The 17816-nt window shown below is 43.5% G+C and overlaps 1 protein-coding gene across 1 annotated transcript in view; it reads left to right on the top strand.

The window, feature by feature from the left end:
- The first annotated feature begins 293 nt into the window (after positions 1 to 293).
- The window catches only part of LOC121556375 (von Willebrand factor D and EGF domain-containing protein), a 55418-nt gene continuing 37895 nt past the window's right edge, over positions 294 to 17816 (top strand). The window contains exons 1-5 of the mRNA XM_045217361.1: positions 294 to 618; positions 14882 to 15066; positions 15649 to 15877; positions 16072 to 16137; positions 16238 to 16473. Of these exons, the coding sequence (XP_045073296.1) occupies positions 519 to 618; positions 14882 to 15066; positions 15649 to 15877; positions 16072 to 16137; positions 16238 to 16473 (816 nt within the window). The 5' untranslated portion in view covers positions 294 to 518. The remainder of the gene's footprint in view (positions 619 to 14881; positions 15067 to 15648; positions 15878 to 16071; positions 16138 to 16237; positions 16474 to 17816) is intronic.

Raw genomic sequence — 17816 nt, 5'->3', positions numbered from 1 at the left:
ATTAAATCAACATTACCTAAATTATAATTCAGCTAATATCATACATTTGTAAATTATCATTTTGTATATTATGTATAACCGTAATATTTCTGTTCACAAAAAAGTTTACATATCCCCAAGAAATAGTTGAGGCTTTTGTCCCAGTAGGTCAAGGAGTTGAATTTGTGAAAGACAATGACCCTTCTATTGTTATGGATTCTTCAAGAGGGTCCACCTACACCCCAAGGGTTAGTATGGGAACTTGAAGGCGGGATGTGTTGTGTCCTCCCTCCTCCTTGTGAGACTGAGCAACTTGTTGTGTCTTGATTTGAAAAGTTGGTTGAAAAGAAAAGAAGGCTCTAAAACTTCCCACGGATTTAACCATTAATACAATCTGAGGAACCACGATTCTGAGCCGATGCTCTGAAACAACTAAACGATAACTAACAGCTGGAAAACTTTCGAGGATTCTCAAATGGGATCTAACATCTGTGAAAATTTGTGGCATCTTTTCCTTCGGTGAATTGTGAACCGCTACTATGGATTTAGCATTTTGCAGCCTCTCATATGCGTCAGTCCCGGGATATCTGCGCATTGTGTTTTTCTGTTTGATGCAGTTGAGAGCGCTCGCCCAGTTAGGTAAGTCGAATAAATCATAACATACAAAAATTAAAAAAGTACAGTAAAACGTGAATGTCTCGACTATTGCCCTTGATGAAAAGGTAAACTGATTATCTTTACAAAACTTTGGCACCCAATTTGAGTCAGTTGTAGCTAGAGTGAGTTGCTTGTGAGTAATTTTTTCAATGTATTGTGTCCCCAACAAGGAAGATAACACAATTTAGTTTAGCGCACAATTGTTGACTGATGAGAGCTTTGCAGTTTGATTATTTATTATGATCCAGGGAATAATATAAAGTGTATTTTCAGTGTTCTCTCACTCCTCCTGATATTTTTTCATAACAAAAAATTCATAGGTACGACTTGAGAGGGTCAGATCATTTTCTCAAACTTTACCATTGTCAGACAGCTGCATCAGATTTAAGACAGTGTGGTATGGCGGTATGGACCATATGGTAAGAAAGCAGTAGTTTATTGGATACATCCGCAGACAATTAAGCAGGGCTGAAAATCTTTATAGCCTTACATACAGTTACAGTCTGGGTTGCTTTTGGGGGAGATGGAACAAATGTCTATTTTGGTACCTAAAACAGCCTTTTGTTGTTCTACTTGTAAATCAAATACTTTTAAACAATCATAGTATAGTATGGTATAGCTCTGTATAGGTCTTTGGCTATTGTTATGCTTTGACACATTACATAATAATGCACTGGACTCTCTATTATTCTAAGTGTTCTAGAAATGTGATTCAGGCAGTCCAACCATGTTTTAGTCCTGTTTCCATCCAGGCCTGGGTCATCCAGAGGCAGACAGGAGGGGAAGGTGACGCCTGTCCTGCATCGTGTCTCAAACCGATAAGCCAGGGCATGTAGGGCAAATGCAACCAGCTGGAGAAATTGGCACTGTGTAGCTAAGGTCTCTTTCTCGACACCTTACAGTAGGCCTTAAATATAAGTTGCATACAATGCATAATATTGTAGGCCTAAGTGTTATAGAAATGCAAGTTGGCACTGTAGCCAATTGCTGAGGAGGACACAATTCGAGGTTGTGCAGCTGTGTCATTTGGTGTCTAGTTCTAAAGCCTTGCATACCTGTCACTCACCACCAGTCAACAAGTAGATAAGTAGATATGCATAAGGAGTTTTGTTAGGGGCAGCCTCAAGTTAACAGTGATGCTTGTGCACAGAGAACAGTAGGCTAAGTTAATACAGCATTATAACGATGTTACCAGTAATACAACATTAAAACAGCATTAGAAATACAGTGAGGGAAAAAAGTATTTGATCACCTGCTGATTTTATATGTTTGCCCACTGACAAAGACATGATCAGTCTATAAATGTAATGGTAGGTTTATTTGAACAGTGAGAGACTGAATAACAACAACAAAATCCAGAAAAACGCATGTCAAAAATGTTATAAATTTATTTGCATTTTAATGATGGAAATAAGTGTTTGACCCCTCTGCAAAAGATGACTTAGTACTTGGTGGCAAAACCCTTGTTGGCAATCACAGAGGTCAGACGTTTCTTGTACTTGGCCAACAGGTTTGCACACATCTCAGGAGGGATTTTGTCCCACTCCTCTTTACAGATCTTCTCCAAGTCATTAAGGTTTCAAGGCTGACGTATGGCAACTCAAACCTTCAGCTCCCTCCACAGATTTTCTATGGGATTAAGGTCTGGAGACTGGCTAGGCCACTCCAGGACCTTAATGTTCCTCTTCTAGAGCCACTCCTTTGTTGCCTTGGCCGTGTGTTTTGGGTCATTGTCATGCTGGAATACCCATCCACGACCCATTTTCAATGCCCTGGCTGAGGGAAGGAGGTTCTCACCCAAGATTTGACGGTACATGGCCCCGTCCATCGTCCCTTTGATGCGGTGATGTTGTACTGTCCCCTTAACAGAAAAACACCCCCAAAGCATAATGTTTCCACCTCCATGTTTGACGATGGGGATGGTGTTCTTGGGGTCATAGGCAGCATTCCTCCTCTTCCAAACACGGCGAGTTGAGTTGATGCCAAAGAGCTCAATTTTGGTCTCATCTGACCACAACACTTTCACCCAGTTCTCCTCTGAATCATTCAGATGTTCATTGGCAAACTTCAGACGGCCCTGTATATGTGCTTTCTTGAGCAGGGGGACCTTGCGGGCGCTGCAGGATTTCAGTCCTTCATGGCGTAGTGTGTTACCAATTGTTTTCTTGGTGACTATGGTCCCAGCTGCCTTGAGATCATTGACAAGTTCCTCCCGTGTAGTTCTGTGCTGATTCCTCACCGTTCTCATGATCATTGCAACTCCACGATGTGAGATCTTGCATGGAGCCCCAGGCCGAGGGAGATTGACAGTTATTTTGTGTTTCTTCCATTTGCGAATAATCGCACCAACTGTTGTCACCTTCTCACCAAGCTGCTTGGCGATGGTCTTGTAGCCCATTGCAGCCTTGTGTAGGTTTACAATCTTGTCCCTGACATCCTTGGAGAGCTCTTTGGTCTTGGCCATGGTGGAGAGTTTGGAATCTGATTGATTGATTGCTTCTGTGGACAGGTGTCTTTTATACAGGTAACAAACTGAGATTAGGAGCACTCCCTTTAAGAGTGTGCTCCTAATCTCAGCTCGTTACCTGTATAAAAGACACCTGGGAGCCAGAAATATTTCTGATTGAGAGTGGGTCAAATACTTATTTCCCTCATTAAAATGCAAATCAATTTATAACATATTTGACATGCGTTTTTCTGGATTTTTTTGTTGTTGTTCTGTCTCTCACTGTTCAGATAAAACTACCATTAAAATTATAGACTGATCATTTCTTTGTCAGTGGGCAAACGTACAAAATCAGCAGGGGATCAAATACTTTTTTACCTCACTGTATAGCCTATGTGGGACAGTACAGTGCAGACAGTACATACATGTATGTCACTGTTAGATTGTGAATCAAGCAATGAATGGCATCTTAAACATAGACCATTGCAGAGTCAGAGTTGGACCTTTTCTCCCCGACATGGTAAACCACAAGGCATGTTTAACTCAAATACTTCTAGTAAATTTAACCCAAAGTCAATGAAAAGTCATTATTGCTTAAAATGTTTATGTGGTACTGACTCAAAACTAAATGAGATGTCACATCAACTACATTTTCTAAAGTTATGACAACAAATTCACTTTTTTCCCCAGCATACTCTATTGCAGGTAGATCTTTTTGAATTGTATTTCATATCTGTGTTTTTGCATTTACATTGAGTGATTGGCTAATCTTATGCTACAACAAGATAAATAACAAATAAAACGTTTAACTAATCCAATCATTTAGTTAGATTTTTTGCACCCGTTACCGAAATGGTTGTTCCAGTTTAAATGGCTTAGGTCGTCTCCTCACACTGTTCGTAACCCTGGCAGTCATTATGAATGCAGTTTGTGGGTGAATAAAAATGTAAACTGTTGGAAATCCTAACTCTTGCTGGATTCCAATATGAATTATGTATCACTTTGCAAGCCAGCATAATGTGTCTTGCAGATATGGTTGCAAAATTCAGGTACATTTCCCAGGTTTTCCAGATATTTTGGTTGGGAGATTCCTGAAAATCCTTCTCCCAGGATTTTTTGAAAATCTGGGAACTTTGGGAAAGTAACTGGAATTTTACAACCCTGCTTGCAGGCCTGATGTGGCCTGTAAACCATGAGTTTCAGGACACTGCATTAGGGTAAAAATAAGGCCTTATGAGATATGTACTGTAAAGTAATAAAGACTTTAATTATAATGATAACATTCTCCTAGGAACTCACTTGGTGAAAGCCACAGAACTGAAAATGAATGAATTCAACAACCATGTCTCTGTCACTAACAAATACGCTACAATTCACTTAAAAAGGCAAGGCACACTAGGAAATTAGGAGTGGCTTAGTGGGGGCATTGCTAAAAAAATGTAAGCTGATACAACTCAAATCGACCCTTTACAGGGTCACAGTGACTCTATCAGTTTGCAATGGTGTTTATTCATGGATGCCAAGGGAAGCCAGGCTTCCCCAAATATTTGACCAATAAAAACATTTACAATTAGAAAATAATGTATCTTTCGCCTCTGTGTTTTCATAATTTTCCGTCAATTCGCAAGTGGCTGAATCTCACCGGAGAAATCATCAGAGCGAGGGAAACAGCGTCCCTCTGTCTCAGTTTGTGTAGCCCATGTATCTGATGCTGGAACAAACCAGTATGACATGTTGCTGCCGTTGCATTGATTGACTGATGCTAGCAAGCATTTGTTTAAAATAATAATTGGCTAATCAGCAAAACGACCACCAAGGGAGGCCAGTTTGGATTTGGCTTCACATCAATTTGGACTTGTGGTTTTGACTTAATTCTCTGTACAGGTCAATGATTATGATGGTGATTCTGATCTAACCATGAATTAATATGTTGTGCCACTGGCCTGAGACGATTGAAGTTCAATATGTAGCCTAGATGTAGCCTATTAGGCTCACGATAACTAGCTAGCTAACTTAGCTGGTTCATTGTTGCCCATGCGAGGTAGTTAGGCTAGCAAGCATTTTAGCTAGGTAGCCTATGAAAACTAAAACTAAAAGCATACAGAGCCATAGACCGTTTTGCCAACACGAAAGAGAGGAGAACGGCATTGTCTTTCAACTAGTCTACAAGTAGGGTGAGTCCCAAAAAGGGGTTTTAGTTGCCCACACACACACACACACACAGAAATCGGTACCAAAGGCAGCCACGTGATATTTAGCAACATTGATTGGACTAAATCGTTTTTGGTATATTTACGTATTTTTTCAGTGTAATTAACTAAGGCTTGTTGATTTGATGATGCTTAAATGTTTAATTGAAATGGTGCTAGAATAGCGGAGGCAGTGGTCCTGTTGTCTTTGTGCTGACTTGCGGTAACTCTGTGGTTATAAATCAGTAGTTGTTTAGTAAACTGTTGAAAACATTAACTTGCTTGACCACGCTGCAGGTGATATAACGGTTTGTTACATGCAATATTTACTTTGTGGACAAACATATGTGTAGTCGAGAGCAGTGGCGACCCGTCATTCAGGGCAGGTGAGGCAGAGCCCCATCTGTTTTGAGCCCCACCTGTTTGTTTTTTTGTTGTTGACTGTTTTGCATGTTATTTTGGCATTAACACATGTCACATGTCAATTTGCAATCAATGTAAAATAAAAAATCATCAAGGGTTAGTAATGTTCTCTAGTTGCTCCGTGATTGGCTCAGTGTTCTGTCACGCATGGGGACACTACATCACCACAAAATCTAAGGGTAGAACACGAAAAATCAAGCCCCTTGGGTGCTGCCATAGAGTTACATTAGAAGTGCCCATCCAAGAAGGCTCAAGGTCATTGGCCACAGATAAAATGATGTCAAATCACGTAATATATACAGTAGCTTTGATTGGATTGATCATGTCAACATCATACTTTCAAAATCTTAGCTAGCAAAAGCTAGCAGTCATCATCATGAATCAAGTCAACAATCTGCTGGCAAATCCTTTCCAATCCTTGTCATATGAAGGGAAATAATGAAAATAAATTATAGATAAAACGTATCGGTGCTCATAAACATTAACGAACAAGTTGGAAATTCAACAATGAGTGGTTTGGAAGGAATCAGTAGCTAACTGCAAGCATTGCAAAGCAATCACTAGCCTGCTATTCAGTGGAGTGGGTGTGTGGTCCCAAGTCTGGATTTAAGGGTCTCTTTTCCAATCTTAAAAGGATAAACATTCAACATTGGCCATGCTGTCAATCCAGCATGACTTCTGCGCGCTCAAAACAACTGGAAACTTGGAACTGGGAAATCTGACTACAGTGCGTTCAAGACAACTGGGAACTCGAGCTCTGACTGGTGAGACAGCTTTATGTAGGCCCTAACAGTTTGTGGGCACCGTTTGTCACCGTTATAGTGCAATTTATGTATTGTTTAGTGTTGTGTCATGTTGTGTAGTGGCTTTGCTGGCATGCATAAAAATATATAAATAATGTTTGCCCCACCAAGATTTACATGCTGAAATCGCTACTGGTCGAGAGCAGTTGAGAGCATCCTGTCGGGCTCTATCACCGCCTGGTATGGCAACTGCACTGCCTGCAACCGCTGGGCTCTCCAGAGGGTGGTGTGGTCTGCCCAACGCATTACCGGGGGCACAATGCCTACCCTCCAGGACACCTACAGCACCCGATGTCACAGGCCAAAAAGATCATTAAGGACAACAACCACCCGAGCCACAGCCTGTTCACCCCGCTATCATCCAGAAGGCGAAGTCAGTACAAGTGCATCAAAGCTGGGACCGAGAGACTGAAAAACTGCTTCTATCTCAAGGCCATCAGACTGTTAAATAGCCATCACCAGCCAGCTACCACCCGGTTACTCAACCCTGCAGCTTAGAGGCTGCTTCCCAATGGACATAGACATGGAATAACTGGTCACTTTAATAATGGAACACTACTCACTTTAAAAATGTTTACATACTGTTATACTAATTTTATATGTATATCATATATTCTACTGTATTTTGGTCAATGCCACTCCGACATTGCTCGTACTAATATTTATATATTTCTTAATTCCATTCTTTTACTTTTAGATTTGTGTGTATTGTTGTGAATTGTTAGATACTACTGCAATGTTGGAGCTAGGAACACAAGCATTTCGCTACACCCACAATAACATCTGCTAAATACGTGTATGTGACCAATACAATTTTGATTTGATTTGATTTGATTTATTCCGCCACTGTGTGACTGTTGTCTTTTTGTTGTCACGGCCTTATTGTATATCACAGTGGCGTATGAACAAATAGCTTATAGAGCAAACAGCACAAATATCACAACATACAGTACCATGCAAATGTTTGGACACACCTACTCATTCAAGAGTTCTTCTTTATTTTTTACTATTTTCTACATTGTAGAATAATAGTGAAGACATAAAAACTATGAAATAACACATATGGAATCATGTAGTAACCAAAATATATTTAATGTTTTAGATTTTTCAAAGAAGCCATCCTTTGCCTTGATGACAGCTTTGTACAATCTTGCCATTCTCTCAACCAGCTTCACCTGGAATGCTTTTCCAACATATGCTGAGCACTTGTTGGCTGCTTTTACTTCATTCTGCGTTCCAACTCATCCCAAACCATCTCAATTGGGTTGAGGTCAGGTGATTGTGGAGGCCAGGTCATCTGATGCCGCACTCCATCACTCTCCTTCTTGGTCAAATAGCCCTTACCCAGGTTGGAGGTGTGTTGGGTCATTGTCCTGTTGAAAAACAAATGATAGTCCCAAATGATAGCCAGTTTTTTTTGGTCTTTTTGTCTCTTTCGTATATATATTTCTCAATCACACTTTTCATCCTTCAACTAAATATACTTTCCTGCTACCCGCCTCACCCAATGTGGAACAGATTCCATTATTCATACTATCGGCCAGTCTGCACTGTCTGCACAGCGCGCTATCGACCAAGAACATATCGGATTTTCTGCTGGAATCACTGAATCACTGGACCTTGACACCGGATCATCGCAACTAGCTAGCTGCAACCGAATGGATGTTGGTGGCTAATCACCACTGCCCTCGAAGCAAGCACCAGTTAGCCTTGAGCTAGCCTTGAGCCAGGCCCATCTCCCGGCTATCTACCTCTCTGTCAACCGGACGGGACCTCCTAGTGTCGACACGGAGCCCTGCCGATCCATCACGACTGGTCTGCCGACGTAATCGTCTGATGTGGTTTCAACAGGATTCCCGTTGTGACGACCACGAAGATCCATCTGCTAGCCTCGGCCCGCTAGAACACGCAATCAACAGCCGTGCTTCCTGCTCGCCTGTGCTGTAGCAGCCATTCGAACTGCTCCCGGTCTCACCTATTGCTGTTCACTGGACCTTATGATCACTCAGATGCACAGCTGATGCCTGCTGGACTGTTCCTTTACACGGTACCCCCATCCTGTTTATCTGTCCTGTTTATCTGTTTAGCCTCAGCCCAAACTTTCGTCGCCATTAACAGTTGTTGTCTTAGCTCTCCCGAATAACACCTGTGATTGCTTTATGCCTCTCTCCCATGTCAATATGCCTTGCCTATTGCTGTTCCGGTTAGTTCTTATTATACAATTTCACTGTAGAGTCCCCAGTACCGCTCAACCAGCCTCAGAGAGCTCCTTTGTTCCACCCCCCATACACGCGGAGACCGGCTCAATCGGTGCCTACAGTGATGTTATCTCTTTCATCGTTACCCAACGCTTAGGTTTACCTCCACTGTACTCATATCCTTCCACATCCTTGTCTGTACATAATGCCCTGAATCTATTCTACAACGCCCGGAAATCTGCCCCTTTTATTCTCTGTACCCAACGCACTAGAAGACCAGTTCTTAAAGCCTTTAGCCGTATCCTTATTCTACTCCTCCTCTGTTCCTCTGGTGATGTAGAGGTTAACCCAGGCCCTGTAGCCCCCAGTATCACTCCTACTCCCCAAGCGCTATCATTTGTTGACTTTTGTAACCGTAAAAGCCTTGGTTTTTTGCATGTTAACATCAGAAGCCTCCTCCCTAAGTTTGAGTTACTCACTGCGTTAGCACACTCCGCCAACCCTAATGTTCTAGCAGTGTCTGAATCCTGGCTTAGGAAGATCACCAAAAACTCTGAAATGTCCATCCCTAACTACAACATTTTCTGTCTAGATAGAACTGCCAAAGGGGGCGGAGTTGCAATCTACTGTAGAGATAGCCTGCAGAGCTCTATCATACTATCCAGGTCTGTGCCCAAACAGTTTGAGCTTCTACTTCAAAAAATCCACCTCTCCAGAAATAAGTCTATCACTGTGCCGCTTGCTACAGACCCCCATCAGCCCCCAGCTCTGCCCTGGACACCATATGTGAATTGATTGCCCCCCATCTATCCTCAGAGTTCGTACTGCTTGGTAACCTAAACTGGGATATGCTTAACACCCCGGCAGTCCTACAATTTAAACTAGATGCCCTCAATCTCACACAAATGATCAAGGAACCTACCAGGTACAACCCTAAATCCGTAAACATGGGCACCCTCATAGATATCATCCTGACTAATTGACCCTCTAAATACACCTCCGCTGTCTTCAACCAGGATCTCAGCGATCACTGCCTCATTGCCTGCGTCCGAAATGGGTCCGCGGTCAAATGACCACCCCTCATCACTGTCAAACACTCCCTAAAATGCTTCAGCGAGCAGGACTTTCTAATTGACTTGGCCCGGGTATCCTGGATGGATATTGACCTCATTCCGTCAGTAGAGGATGCCTGGTTGTTCTTTAAAAGTGCTTTCCTCTCCATCTTAAATAAGCATGCCCCATTCAAAAAATTCAGAACTAAGAACAGATATAGCCCCTGGTTCACCCCAGACTTGACTGCCCTTGACCAGCACAAAAACATCCTGTGGCGTACTGCATTAGCATCAAACAGCCCCCGCAATATGCAACCTTTCAGGGAAGTCAGGAACCAATATACCCAATCAGTTAGGAAAGCAAAGGCTAGCTTTTTCAAACAGAAATGTGCATCCTGTAGCACTAACTCCAAAAGGTTTTGGGACACTGTAAACTCCATGGAGAATAAGAGCACCTCCTCCCAGCTGCCCACTGCACTGAGGCTAGGAAACACTGTCACCACCGATAAATCAACGATAATCGAGAATTTCAATAAGCATTTTGCTACGGCTGGCCATGCTTTCCACCTGGCTACCCCTACCCCGGCCACCAGCTCTCCCCACCCCCACCCTGGAACTTGCCCATGCCCCCCAAACCCCCCACCCCCGCTTCTCATTCACCCAAATTCAGATAGCTGATGTTCTGAAAGAGCTGCAAAATCTGGACCCCTACAAATCAGCTGGGCTAGACAATCTGGACCCTTTCTTTCTAAAATTAGCTGCCGAAATTGTAGCAACCCCTATTACTAGCCTGTTCAACCTCTCTTTCGTATCATCTGAGATCCCCAGAGATTGGAAAGCTGCCGCGGTCATCCCCCTCTTCAAAGGGGGTGACACTCTAGATCCAAACTGTTACAGGCCTATATCCATCCTGCCCTGCCTTTCAAAAGTATTTGAAAGCCAATTTAACAAACAGATCACTGTCCATTTCGAATCCCACCGTACCTTCTCCGCTATGCAATCTGGTTTCCGAGCTGGTCATGGGTGCACCTCAGCCACGCTAAAGGTCCTAAACGATATTATAACCATGATCGATAAAAGACAGTACTGTGCAGCTGTCTTCATCGACCTGGCCAAGGCTTTCGACTCTGTCAATCACCGCATTCTTATTGGCAGACTAAATAGCCTTGGTTTCTCAAATGACTCCCTCGCCTGGTTCACCAACTACTTCTCAGATAGGGTTCAATGTGTCAAATCGGAGGGCCTGTTGTCTGGACCTCTGGCAGTTTCTATGGGGGTGCCACAGGGTTCAATTCTCGGGCCGACTCTATTCTCTGTGTATATCAATGATGTCGCTCTTGCTGCTGGTGACTCTCAGATCCACCTCTATGCAGACGACACCATTTTGTATACATCTGGCCCTTCATTGGACACTGTGTTAACAAACCTCCAAACGTGCTTCAGTGCCATACAACACTCCTTCCGTAGCCTCCAACTGCTCTTAAACGCTAGTAAAACTAAATGCATGCTCTTCAATCGAACGCTGCTTGCACCCGCCTGCCCGACTAGAATCACTACTCTCGGCGGGTCTGACTTAGAATATGTGGACAACTACAAATACCTAGGTGTCAGGTTAGACCGTAAACTCTCCTTCCAGACTCACATTAAGCATCTCCAATCCAAAGTTAAATCTAGAATCGGCTTCCTATTTCGCAAACAAAGCATCCTTCACTCATGCTGCCAAACATGCCCTCGTAAAACTGACTATCCTACCGATCCTTGACTTCGGCGATGTCATTTACAAAATAGCCTCCAACACTCTACTCAGCAAATTGGATGTAGTGCCATCCGTTTTGTCACCAAAGCCCCATATACTACCCACCATTGTGACCTGTTCGCTCTCGTTGGCTGGCCCTCACTACATATTCGTCGCCAAACCCACTGGCTCCAGGTCATCTATAAATCACTGCTAGGCAAATCCCTGCCTTATCTAAGCTCATTGGTCACCATAGCAACGCCCACGCGTAGTATGCGCTCCAGCAGGTATATCTCACTGGTCATCCCCAAAGCCAACACCTCCTTTGGCCGCCATTCCTTCCAGTTCTCTGCTGCTAATGACTAGAACGAACTGCAAAAATCTCTGAAGCTGGAGACTCTTATCTCCCTCACTAACTTTAAGCATCAGTTGTCAGAGCAGCTTACCGATCACAGCACCTGTACACAGCCCATCTGTAATTAGCCCACCCAACTACCTCATCCCCATATTGTTATTTATTTTGCTCATTTGCACCCCAGTATCTCTATTTGCACATCATCTTCTGCACTTCTATCATTCCAGTGTTAATACTAAATTGTAATTATTTTGCATTATGTCATATTTATTGCCTTACCTCCATAATTTACTACATTTGCACACACTGTATATATATTTTCTATTTTGTTATTGACTGTATGTTTTGTTTTATCCCATGTGTAACTCTGGGTTGTTGTTGTTTTTATCGCACTGCTTTGCTTTATCTTGGACATGGTCTTTTACCAAATAGGGCTAACTTCTGTATACCACCCTTACCTTGTCACAACACAACTGATTGGCTCAAACGCATTAAGAAGGAAAGAAATTCCATAAATTAACTTTTAAGAAGGCACACCTGTTAACTGAAATGCATTCCAGGTGACTACCTCATGAAGCTGCTTGAGAGAATGCAAAGAGTGTGCAAAGCTGTCATCAAGGCAAAGGGTGGCTACTTTGAAGAATCTCAAATTTAAAATAGATTTTGATTTGTTTAACACTTTTTTTGGTTACTACATGATTCCATATGTGTTATTTCATAGTTTTGATGTAAAAATCAAGAAAAACCCTTGAATGAGTAGGTGTGTCCAAACTTTTGACTGGTACTGTAGGTTGTAATATGGCTTTTTTCCTGGCTTGGCTTAGCTTCCCCAGTGGTTTTACCCACACACCGCTACTGTCAGTTTGAGTAATGACTTCAAAATCACTTTAAGTGACTGTACTCATATATATTAAAGCGATACTTCGTGATTTTGGCAATGAGGCCCTTTATCTACTTCCCCAGAGTCAGATGAACTCGTGAATACAATTTTTTTCGTCTCTGTGCCAAATATGAATGAAGTTAGATGTAGTTTCGCTAGCGTTAGCACATTGACTGGAAGTCTGTAAGTATCTGTTAGAATGCTAGCAGATACCATAGACTTCCAGTAATTTTGCTAACGCTAGTTAGTAATTGCGCTAGCGCTAGTTAGCAACTTCCTTTAAACTGCCTGCACGCAGATACATAAAATGGTATCCATGAGTTCATCTGACTCTGGCGAAGTAGATAAAGGGCCTCCTTGCCAAAATCCTGAAGTATCTCTTTGAGTGCAACAGGTTTCCTCAAAGGTTTTGAGTAATGACAGCACGTTGAGGTTTACAGTGCAGGGGACTACTAGTTATACCAATAGGGAAAGTAGGCACTAGTTCCTTGATGTTTCTCCTCTCCTCTCCCACATCCAATCAGCGGGTCATTTGCTAATTCAGAAGGGTTGTCACAACAAATAAATCAGTGAATGGGCCCTGAGCCTTTAGTTCACCACAGCACGCCGTGTGTGTGGGTGAGTGCGCACTGTGTGCGTGTGCGTGTGTGTGTGTGCATGCATGTGTGTGTGTAGCCAGAGAGTCTCAGTTAAACCACTAAACAATGGCCCTGAGAATGGACTTTGATGGCCATCTCCTCATGAGACAACAAAGCATTCTTTCACTAGCAGCACCAGGCTTGGGGTCATAGGTCAGACCATGATGCCACACTCCTGCTGGGGAGCCTGTTGTTGTGTGCCACCTAGTCTGTGTCTCAAATGCCACCCTGTTCCCTATATAATGCACGTATCTGTAGGGCTCTGGTCAAAAGTAATGCACTATGTAGGGAAAAGGGTGCCATTTTGGATGAAGTCTTAATTTATTCCATCCAAACAAGTTACTCCATACAGTAGGGGTGTCTAACTCATTTTGCCCCAGGGGCCACATTCAGTCTTCAACAAGGTCCAGAGGGACGCACTGAAAATGTGTTATATTTCCTTGCCGTCCAAATTTGAGAGCATGTGTTGTATTTACAAATCCTCTGTCTCTGCATACATACACCTTGTCTGTGTCTGTGTCTGGGAACTAATTCTCTCCAAGCACTAAGGTCAAAGGTTTTCCAAACAATTATGTTTTTCAGAGGAGACGAGGACAAAGTGGTGAGACCGGGCTGTTGCTGTTGGGTAAACCCTAGTCAAATTGGCCTTATCAGAGTTTACAGAGTGGTAGGGAGGTAACCTCATAAATAGTCTCTAGGGAACTCTCAGCCCAGGACAAACCTTCATCATTAGCCCAGAGGGGCAGACCGTTGCTACATCCAAATGATACGAAATATGTAACATATTTGGAACATGCCTTGTTTTGTAATTGATAATTCAACATCATAGTGAACACGTAGAGCAAGACGCTTTTAAGATATATAGAATAGATTTCATAATATAGTCACCAAGGTAGGATTTCCATAGGATGTTCTGCATTAGATAGACACACAGTAAGGGCCTTCCTATTCCTCTGTCATAGCTCTGACTGATATCCTGAAGTCGAGTCGTTTTGACCCATTTTCAATTTACAGACGGGGAAGTGTGAGATTGGTGCAGGTTCTCTGACACTTGAATAGACATGGGATGTGAGAGGTCTGACTTTAAAGTCCTTTTCTCTCCATTTTTAGCCTTCAGCTGCGAGCTATGTTCAGACCCTGTCATGGATCGCTGGCTTTATTGTCTAACCCTCCAGGGGAGAGTTTAAAAAGGAGGGGAGTTAGGTAGATGAATGTGTGTTATTTTTACCTGTTTGAATATATCCTCCTCATCTCTCCCTCTGAAGGTTACAGTAAATTAACTCTAGTTCCACCCTTTAATGAACTGACTGAAGTTATAGAGCCACTGGAATTACATTTTTTGCTAACTGTTTTTGCTACCATGCCCCGCTCCCTCCCTCCCATCCCTCCCTCCACAGTTCAGGTTGACATCTCAGTAACTACCCAGAATGACACCTATGTTCCAAATACATTCGTCTTCAAAATAAAACGTGTCTTGTGAATGTAAGGTGTTTTCTTACTAACCTTCATCCCTTTGTCTCCCCCAGCTCCAGAGTGCTACCCGGGAGGTTACCGCACGTTGAGGAACCCGTATCGCAGCGTGGACTTTGACTCCAGTGACCTGCAGAACACTGCTATACAGGACCTGATCTGCGATCACTCCCTCTCCCCAGGATGGTACCGCTTCAGCATTAACAACAAGCCTGCAGAGATGCCCACCAGCTGTGTGGAAGTAAGCTAAAGCTGTTAAACCATGCCATCTTGCCCCTAGTATGTAAAGGGGTTCCACAAGGCTTCATTGTAGGGCATGTTTTATTTACCATTTTAAAAAATGATACAGGCAAAGCTATTAACTCTTCACAGTGGAAGCGATTTTCATGAATTACTTTGTCGACTACAGGAGATATTGTACTTAATCAAGTGGTTTTCATGAGGAAACATGTTGTGCATCCAATATTTTAAACATGGTGTATTATGAGAATTATAAGGATTATTCTCTATAAACATCCAAACTGTAGTTACCAATGCAAGTCATAATTTCCATGTAAATGAATCCATACAACTCTGACCTCATTCAATACAGCTGTGTTTAGTTTTTGCTTTTTGAGTTAGATTTTTGTTGACAGTGAAAAGTTGAGTGTAAACTGTATAATGAGTAGCTACAGAGCAGGTGGAAGCTTTTTCACAAAGCATCTCAGAGTAGGAGTGCTGATCTAGGATCAGGTCCCCCCTCATATCCATTACGATTTAAAAGGCAAAACTGATCCTAGACCAGCACTTACTCTGAGATGCTTTTTGAATGTCCTCTCTCCAGATGAACAGATGTGGCACCCAGGCGCCTGTGTGGCTGTCTCTGACTGATAGCTCGTTGCCCCGCCCGGGGGAGGTCCGCCAGCTCTCGGCCTGCGCCACCTGGCAGTTCTTCCACGGGAGCACCAAGGACTGCTGCCTCTTCCGCATCCCCATCTCAGTACGCAACTGTGGGGAGTTTCTCCTGTACTACCTGCAACCCACCCAGGGGTGTATGGGATATTGTGCCAAAGGTGAATTAGAATTAGAGACTCACTGTCAGTTTGGTGTGATGGGATGTCTGGGTGACTGCTTGGCTGGAATTGGGAATTTGTTATTAGCCTTCAGATATGTCTGCTGCTCTGTTCGTTCGCTCCGGTCTAAAGTACACAGTGGAATTGAGGAAATAAAAAAAATAAAAGTCTAACTGTATTTTTCTTGTTTTTAGTCATATCAGAATTTGGACCTAAATTATGCCCACTGGGTGAGGTGGAAGTCAATGGGCGCTGCAAAGGTAAACAACCAAAACAAGCACAAAGAAATGTTATTCACATTTATCGTAATTCTTTATTGATATCAGCTTCTTGTTCATCCCTCATCTTTCCCTTGCTCAGCAAGTCTCCCTGCATTATCCTCCAAGCCTGTGATCACCCCAGAGCTGGTGGGTAGCAGTGTCCACCTGCGATGCACCTTCAGTGGGGTGAAGGCCTCGGGACTCCCCTTGGGTTACCTGGTGGTCTGGGCCCGACACCTGGCATCCAATATGAAGGTGGAGATCAGGAAAGATTCTATCATGGAGACCTTCTCATTGGTGGAGATGGACGGAGTCCACTTCAGACTGGGGGAGACGGTAAAAATGTCTAACAGACGTGTGTGTGTGGATGTGTGTGTGTGTGTTTGTTTGTGTGTGTGTTTGTGTGTGTGTGTGCGTGTGTGAGCGTGCGTGTGTTTGTGTGATGGGGGTTGACCATCCTTGGTGGCTTAACCAATGGATCCTGTTGACCTCTTGACCTTTCTGACTGAGTTCAACATGTAGAAAAACAGGATAGAAGAAAGTGTGTCAGATTGTCAGGGAAGAGAAAGGAGGGCATGAAGGGAAGAGGGCTGAATCAGATTCAGTGTAGGGCTGGTCTGTCTTACTTTTTATTGCTGGGAGGACTCTTTCACATGATTCCCATCAAATGCTTTCTATGCAATTGGTCTGTTGTATTGAGGCTCTTCTTCTAACACAGATATTAGATATTAGTCTTCTTCAACCTGTCCCTGTCCCAAGCTGTAGTCCCCACTTGCATCAAGGAGACCACCATAGTCCCAGTGCCCAAGAAAATCAAGGTGACATGCCAAAATGACTATCGCTCTTTCTCACTCACTCCTGTCATAATGAAGTGTTTCGAGAGGCTGGTCATGGCCCACATCAAGGCCAGCATGCCAGGCATACTGGACTCACTCCAATTTGTCTACCGCTCCAACAGATCCATGGAAGATGCCATTTCCATCGCTATTCACACGGCCCTAAGACATTTGGACTAGAGGAACACCTATGTGAGAATGCTGTTCATTGACTACAATTCAGCATTCAACACTATTGTTCCCTCCAAGCTCGACACCAAGCTCAGAGCCCTGGGTCTGGACACTACCCTCTGCAACTGGATCCTGGACTTCCTGAAGGGCAGACCACAGGCTGTGAGGATTGGCAACAACACCTCCTCCACACTGACTCTTAACATAGAGGCCCCCCAGGGGTGTGTCCTCAGCCCTCTGCTGCTCTCCCTGTTCACCCATGACTGCATGACTTTGCATGATCCCAATTTTGCTGATGACACCACGGTTGTAGGCCTAATAACCAACAATGATGAGTCAGCTTCTAGGGAGGAGGTAAGTGACCTGGCATTGTGGTGCCAGGAAAACAACTTCTCCCTCAACATCAGCAAAACAAAAAGGAGTTGATTGTTGACTTCAGGAAGCAGAGGAGGGAACATGCCCGATCCACATCAACGGGACTACAGTAGAGAGAGTCAGCAGTTTTAAGTTCCTCCGTGTCCACATCCACACCACTGTTGTCAAGCGGGCGCAACAGCGCCTCTACTTTCTAAGGCGGCTTAAGAAATTTGGCACGCTACCCCAGGTCCTCTCCAAAAACTACCGTTGCACCATTGAGAGCATCCTGACCGGTTGCATCACAGTCTGGTGCGG

This window comes from Coregonus clupeaformis, unplaced genomic scaffold (assembly GCF_020615455.1).
Source record: "Coregonus clupeaformis isolate EN_2021a unplaced genomic scaffold, ASM2061545v1 scaf1027, whole genome shotgun sequence".
Lineage (NCBI taxonomy): Eukaryota > Metazoa > Chordata > Actinopteri > Salmoniformes > Salmonidae > Coregonus > Coregonus clupeaformis.
The sequence above is the reverse complement of the archived record's forward strand: the minus strand, read 5'-3'. Positions and strand labels throughout refer to the sequence as shown.